Raw genomic sequence first — 7,952 nt, 5'->3', positions numbered from 1 at the left:
ATACAAAAAGTCCCGCAATTATATATTGAACCTCCAGGTGTTTCTGGCTATTTTAATGGCGACTCCATGGTAACTCTGTAACTCTATAGTAAATTTCACTCCATTAACAAACAACAACAAAGCAAGCAAACAAAAAAAATCCTGCTATTAAATGGACAATCTGGACATTTGCTGTTTTTAACTGTATAAAAAAATAAGGCAGGTGTCATTTATTTTTAACTCTAACAAAACGAGAAATGTACTACTTGTAATGTGGTTTCTGTACTGAAATCTGAGCATTTTCTGTTGCATCTGTATGAAATCTACCCAAATTTTCTGTGTTTTATTGGGGTACCAACAGTAAATAAATATATAAATAAATGAATTGAACATCACTCTTTATATTATTTTTTTATGAGCATTTGATATTATTTAATGGTACATCTATAATAAATTTAACTACATTTTTTATAATTTAATGGTGTACAAACATACATATATTGCTACTTAAGATAAGATAAACTCTAATAATCCCACAGTGGGGAAAGTGTGCCGTTACAGCAGCTCAAAAGACAGGGGTGGGCAGTATAAAAATATATTAAAAACACAGTGCAACAATTAAATGGCTAAATTGTTTTTTAAAAAATGGATGTTTGCTAGTATTTAATGGTGTATGTATAGAGAAAAATGTATTTTAGTGGTGTCTCTATGGTAACAAAAAAAAGAAACTTTTTATTTTTTTATGTATATGCAGTGAAAACATAATATTTCCAGCTTTGTAATTATGCATTATTTACTATAAGGTTTATAAGAAGGAAAGTTTTAAGTGAAATATTAAAACTGGAGATGGTGTTTGCCTCCTGAACTCAAACTGGACGCTGATAGCTGCAGTTTCTGACTCTCTTAGAAACTCTATGAACCTCTGAGAGCAAAGTTCTCTGTTGATAAATTTGGTGCTATGACGTCTATGCGATCTGAGAAAACACCTGATGATATCATCAAAGTCACTTTAGATTTGGCTTCTTCAGACCTCTGTGTGTTTTACATTAAAGTCTGCATTAGGAACTGTAGGTAGTGAGTTTGGAAGATGCCGAATGAAAACTGCAGCATGGTTTTATTGTGGAAAGGGTAGGATGCAGAGCTTTTAGATTTTTACCCGTTATGGACCAAAAGTTAGGCTATGCAATAATTGCCTCAAGTCTAGCAGCAGGACGTTGGCAGCGGATCCGCTGGTCCTTGTGTGCTGATGGAGCTCAACTAGACAGAGATGTAGAAGTCTAGAGGCTGGCTCAACACTTTGGGCTCTTCATGTTCCTCCAGCCATTCCTGAGGACCCACAGACTTGTGAGGGAAGTGATAAGTGTCAAAGCAACATCCACATAAATGTCAGCACCCAAGATTTCCAAGCAGAACTCTACATTATAACAAGATGATCACTTCACCTGTCAGTGGCTTTAATGTTGTGTCTGTGTACCTGCTTCTACTGCTTCATTTCTAAGTTTTATTCATCTCATTTATGCCCCACCTTCATACCAAAGTATTGACAATGCAATTATAGTCTAAGGCGGTGAAGAATATAAAAACCTTTAACCTTCATTGAATTCAGGGCATCTTGTCGGTGATTACTCCAGCTCTGTGGTGCAGTTACCTCAATGGTAAAAACTGTTATTTCCACGTTTAGTCTGGAAACTATGAAAAAAAAACCCCACATATTTTGGTCCTTGGCCAGTGGCAGATATATAGAAAAACAGTAATTTAGATTCTGATTTCTGGCACAATGGAAGCCAGAGCAGCAGCAGCCCAAGGACTGATGTTTCCTTAGATTAGTAAGGACTTATGTAACAGCAGACCGTTTTTGTGAGATCCATGATAATGGCACTGTAACCTGCAAGAGATAAAAACATACTTTAAGACTTTCATGCCTGGACATGAATCATCTTTGACAAAGCCATAATATATGCCCAGTCCTAAAGTCTGCAGCTATAGCAGACCCGGCCCAACATTTGAAAGGAGACGAGACCATATATCAATAATGTCATATTGGGTATTTATTGACAATTCAAACAAACAAGTTTTCCATTTTATAGGCAAAATGCTTACCAACTTCATTAAATAAATATGATAATCTAGGTCACAAGTACATCAGCCTCCTGCTGTAAATGTTCTGGTAAACCATATCGCCTGAGAGATCTTTAGATTTGGGTTCAACAAAGTCAGTGTCCAAACATAAAAAATGTGCAGCATTTCTATACACCTGGACTGGCCCATGCCATTACAAATCTTGCATTAAACATTATATTCTGAGACAACAGTCACATTTTCTTCATGCACCTCTTTTCTTTTCTAACAAGTCAGCAGATAGTTCCTCAGTTCCAGTCCTACAGCTAAACAACAGGTGGGTCTGTCACTTGTAGTCTAATTAGTGCATAGCTTAACGTGGCAACAAGGCTCGTACTTCACATTCAGTCACTGCTGCAATTCAATAACCACTTTATGAAGAAACATTTTCAAATACAGTATGGTCATATCATCAATATGCTGCTTCAACAGGCCTACATCTATTTTGAAGCTGCAGATTTGCCTGATATTTATAACAATCACAGCAGTCCAGACATCCTTTTCCCTTGTAGCTTCCTCTAGCTCCTCCCTGGAGGATTTGCTGGCGTTTGTAGACCTGATGAAACATTCAGCGACACGAGCACATCCTAGATCAAGCCTTCCAGGCAGCTTTGGTCGGTGTACTTTCGAAATGCATCCAGGTGGCATCCTTATCAAACACTCCAGCTTGCTCTTCTTAATGCTGGTGAGGCAGTGTCTCCACTTCAAAACCTTCTTGATCCACTGCATCCCAACCAGTCTGTAGGTTAAACTCTCTTTGGCCTGTCCAGAAATCATTCTTCTCAAACTATAAACGCTAAGAAAAGATTTTGCTTCATGTAGGATCAAGTCCACTTTTATAAAATCCGACATGCTGATACATTAGCAAGGACTGGAGCTGTAGCATGTCAATCCACTGGTGACGCCAAGGCATGCTAAGGTGTGCAGCAAGAAACCTCTTTACCGCTCCTCAATGCCTCTGAACCACAGAGGGCTAAGCACACAGGATCGTGCTGTACGGGTCGTACTGAAATATTTTCTAGAAAACTTTTGGCAGTGGGGTTGGATTCAGAAATATCACCTGGAACACGTCTTCAGAGATTTTTAGGTGAAGTTCTCAGAAGAAAGGGCACTGTGGATCTTTGAAGGGAAATAGTCTCTGGCAATGATAACTTACGGCAGCAGGAAAAAACAGGAAGAAGTGGTCTGTTTTTATACTCTACTGAATGAATGGAGTCTTCCTGCTCACTCATCGCTCATGATTTATTTTCAATGCAAGAGGCTAGAAATTAGGGAGGCGTGGCTGGTGAATTGGAATATATAATTTAGTTATGTGTGGTGTGATAATGTTGATCTAGGGAACACTGTGAATATAGAAGATGTGGGTGTAAGCAGAGTTTCCACACAGACTGCTCGTCTATAAAGATTAATGTCAGCAGATGTGTCATTTAAAACAGAAAAAGTGACAGGTCGGTGGCTTTGGCAAATTGTGAGGAAGCAAAATCTGTGCAAGGATGAAGAGTGCAGGGAGGGAGGTCTATGTCAAGATACGAGCCACCTGAGCCTGAATCTCCCCGTCAGGGTGTGAAAGCAGCTGGACGAGTCTGCTGTGGAGCTGGGAGGATTCGTCCAACATGACCCGGAAGAGACAATCTTGCTTCCTCCTCAGTTCATCAGCCACCTGGGCGGAGGGCCTCCAGGCCTTCAAGTTCCCTGCAAAAGTCAGCAGTCGCAGGAGCACCGCAGGAGCTGTTGGTTGGTCAAACAGCAGCACCACAGATGCTGGTGCCTGGGGCAAAGAGAGAAAAGAAGATTAAAAATAAGGATTTCTAACAAAATCTGGACATCTGTCGAAGCAGACCGACTAAAGGGTGTCGCTGACCTCTTAGCACAGAGCAATGTCAGATCATTTGCTGAATACTAAATTAAAACAGGAAAATCACACTAGTTGTTTGATTTACATGAGCATGATAAGGGTCAATATATAATTGTGGGACTTTTTGTAACATAGTTATCAGGTATCTTAGTTTTTGCTGTTTTCAGGCCTAAGATCAACATAATCAAACACCACATGGTATTTTTACAGAAAGATTCTTCTAAATATTATATATAAAATTGATTAAAATTGAAAGTTATTTATAAAGATATTGTAGTAAACCTGTTGACTACTTTATATTAAATAAGTCAGAAAGCCTTGGAGTCTGGCCAGTCTTTTCTTCAGGAGGAAATGACATCATGTGGAGCAGGTCATGTGATCTGGAATTAACACACTTCCTCCAGAGGTGTTTTTGTAATGGGGAACTTAGTTGAAAGTGATTTCTGGGACACAGATACAATTTGTTATTTTCCATCTAAAATATCTGTCATGATTATCTCAACTTAATAAAAAGAACACAATCAAAACCATTTTTGAATAAACTCTTTTATTATTGTTTAGCTAATTAGAAGGTGGTTGTTATTAAATTCCAACAGTTATTTATTGACATTTTAGTGATATCCAGTCATTTTCTTTACTACTAAATGATCGTTTCCACCATAAATAATGATGGAATTTGTAAATACATGATCATAATGAACATAAAAAGTTTTTTTATTTTTAATAAAAATGTACACAAGAAAGAGGACTTTAAAAGTCCCTCAACTGTATCCTGCCCCATGTGATAAAACTGAATTTTCATCTCTTTAGTCTTACCTGAGCTTGAACAATGTCATCCATCATATCTGGATTAGAGGACAAATTCACGAGGACTTTTAGTGTCTGAACCTGAAACAAAGATATAAAACGAGCTTCACATGGAGTTTGCAGTTCAGGTCTACTGGCTATAACTGGTTTCCGACAAAACTACAATTTTTCAAAAGTCTCACAGAGGCATCAGTAATAAATCTCCATATCATGTTTTAAGAATGTTCGAACTTTTACAGTTTGCAACCCAAAAAGACACAAACCTGTAATGTTTCATTGCTGACTACCAGTAGAGACAGTAAAAGTGTGACGGATTCTTTCAGCAAGTGTTGATGTTTGTCTGTAACTGACAGGTTAGTCAGCAGCCTCAGAGCACCGAGCTGAAGATCAGAATTCACGGGGGACATCTCAATCAGTTCCAGCACTTTTGGTACATAAATCTGTAAGACAAAATTAAGTTTTTAGTGAAACAGAGCAAAAAGGTAAAGCAGCAGCAGCCTATGTGCCCGTTGTTGTGTAGAATAATGCAGAAAGTGACACACCTTTATTTGTTCCTGGTTTTGGATGTTCATACATAGATTATTTAAAGCATTCAGAGCTTGCACTCTAAGCTCTGGTGCAGAATCAAAGAGGAGACCAGCTATGATATGAATCCCTTCAAATTCCCGTATTAGATTCTGGGGGATCAGTGGAGCAGAAAAAAACATTATTAACTTTCAGATAACTGACAACCCAAAAACAACTATCAAACTTTACAGGTATTTAATGTACAGTATTAAAGCAACCAACACCACTGATCTCAGTGAAGTAATTTACGATTAAGCATATTTGTACAGTACCTGATTCACAGTGAAGGCGGCAGCATTTCCTAATGTAACAAGAATCCGACATCTGTCCAATGGATTATCGCTGGTCTGCAGACAGGACAGCAGCATTTTCAAGTGCTGTGGCTCAAGGTTGTTGGGGGACTGATGGATGATGTCACCTGTGAAGCACAACAGGACAAATAACTGATATTTAATGTTAATTCTTGAGCTTGCAATAGAGCAGACTGACTATTTGGGCTGGACAACGTGCAAAACAAAAAAAAAAAAAAAGCTCATATTGCAATTGCTGAATGAAAATGACTTAGAGAAACAGTTTAAAAAGTCTAATTCTATTGTGAAAAGGGCTGAATGTAGCCAAATGGGCACAAAAACCTTCTGAGCTGGTAAACTGCTGACAAATTCTAGACCATTGAGTTAATCCACACATTAGTCAGGTGTGGTTTTAAAGGATAATGATCAGATAGCGTGACTGGTACACAGACACCAGTGACTATAAAAAGCAGCTTGATTCAAATGGCATGATGAACAGATGCCAGGAGAAAGACGAGAACGGACTGTCAGCATACTGGATGCTGGGAGGTCAGTCAGGGCTGCACCAGCCACTTGAATGCCCTCAACTCCTCCATTTGTCGTCTAAGAAATTTTTTCAGACAGCATGGTACAACACAATCTGCCACATGATTCTTTTGGATGGAGGTGTCTGAAAACATAATCCAATCAATCCCTAAAAATGTTTACCAGCTTTGCCCATCAGGAAGAATGGGACAACATTCCACAAACCAACAACAAAAATGGTGGACACACTTGTTACTGACTTGTCACCTCACTCCTGATCTGACCATTATCACTTATAGTGCACACTTGGTTGTCTCATTATATTCATTCTGTTGTAAAGAGGCTTTGTAAAAATAATTATTGCATTATGTTAAAAAGAATGGACAGAATTAAATTATATATCACATCCTGCGTCTTTATTTTGTCGAGTATATTTTGACAGAAATTGCTATTGCAATAAGAGTCCCAATCTGAGTGAGAATGATGATATTTTTTTTACTTGTTTTCCAATGAAATAAAATGAGATTTTTCCTGCAGTCTCTCCCAAACTAACAAAATTGCAGAGTATCCACAGATCAGAGATTGTGACTTCCATGTTTCCTTGTTAAAAGACAAACAGGGAGGAACAATACCCAGAACTGTTCTGTAAATAAACATATACCAATGACTGAGGCATTGGACACTTAAAGATGTCCAGTTAACTTTAGAATAGAACACAATGGTAAGGGGACCACATTTGATAATGAATCTCAGCGCCCCGTGGTACACACTATCCAGCAAGACAATTAGCAGAAGCCTTCATATACATCTCATCTCCATAGTCAATAACGGGCAAAAAGATTGTTTCCACCCATTTCTGTGTAGCCCTACTGACTAGCACCTAGTTGTAATTATTTTTACAGTCAAGGCTCCACATGTGAGTGCTTAACATTTGATATTAAAGATGGTACATTTAGGGAACTGACTATGGCTGCTATGAGCAAGTGGTGAGACAGACAGATAGATAGATAGATAGATAGATATTTCATTAATCTTGGGATATTCACTTTGCTGGAGAACTTGGGTAAAAATGTGAATGTTATTTACCTGCTGTGAGGACATTCTAGCTTTCAGGGCTCCTCTGGTTCTTACCTGAAGCAGCATCCACCGGTCGGGGACAGACTACATCCAGTCCAGACACTCTGGCCAGCAGGCTGCCCGGCTGCAGCTTCACTTCACTCTGCGGAGGAGTGCTCTTCACACTCGCACTTTCGCCGGAGGTGGAACTTTTCTTGTTTCTCTTGAAGCTGATGAGTTTGTAAATGCCGTAAGAGGCTCCAGCTCCGGCGACTATTCCGAGTAAAGCCTTCGTGTTGCCGAGTCTGGGAGTAATGCTGCTGTCCCCCATGCTGCTGCTGCTCTTTAGCTAAACTCTGCTAGCTGGCTAACGTTAAGCTACTGATGCCCTGAAACGTTACGACGCAAAGATGTTAACTTACCAGCTAGCTAACCTGCCTTATTGTTTAGCTTGCACCAACGACAACCAAGAGAAACCACTATAAAGCCCACCCAGACACATTGTTCCAGTTTCATTGTTCTTAAAACTGGACAAGTTTGCGCCACAGTTGTCAACAATGATCTGAGCCGTTGTTCCGGCCAGCTTTAAGTGGCCGACCAAATCTTTCGCAGAGTGACGTGCAAGAATTTTCCAATTACAACACATTTTAACTTAACCTTAAATTACATTTTTAATGTGTATATCTTCATTTGGAGCATGTTTTAAAGCTGTTATAATTTATTTTCGATAACATTAGTGCGTTCTAAGATTCCAC

General features: G+C 39.0%; 1 protein-coding gene across 1 annotated transcript; it reads right to left on the bottom strand.

Moving 5' to 3' along the window:
* Positions 1-2,005: 2,005 nt before the first annotated feature.
* On the bottom strand, positions 2,006-7,929 carry armc10 (armadillo repeat containing 10). The gene is made up of 6 exons (XM_023298308.3): positions 7,273-7,929; positions 5,599-5,744; positions 5,302-5,436; positions 5,023-5,199; positions 4,769-4,840; positions 2,006-3,865 (listed from the first exon to the last, which is right to left on the bottom strand). The coding sequence occupies exons 1-6, from the start codon at positions 7,526-7,528 to the stop codon at positions 3,614-3,616; spliced, it is 1,038 nt and encodes a 345-aa protein (XP_023154076.1). The 5' UTR covers positions 7,529-7,929; the 3' UTR covers positions 2,006-3,613.
* Positions 7,930-7,952: the final 23 nt, after the last annotated feature.

Source organism: Amphiprion ocellaris, chromosome 3 (genome assembly GCF_022539595.1).
Source record: "Amphiprion ocellaris isolate individual 3 ecotype Okinawa chromosome 3, ASM2253959v1, whole genome shotgun sequence".
NCBI lineage: Eukaryota > Metazoa > Chordata > Actinopteri > Pomacentridae > Amphiprion > Amphiprion ocellaris.
This window is presented reverse-complemented; position numbering and strand designations above follow the sequence as displayed.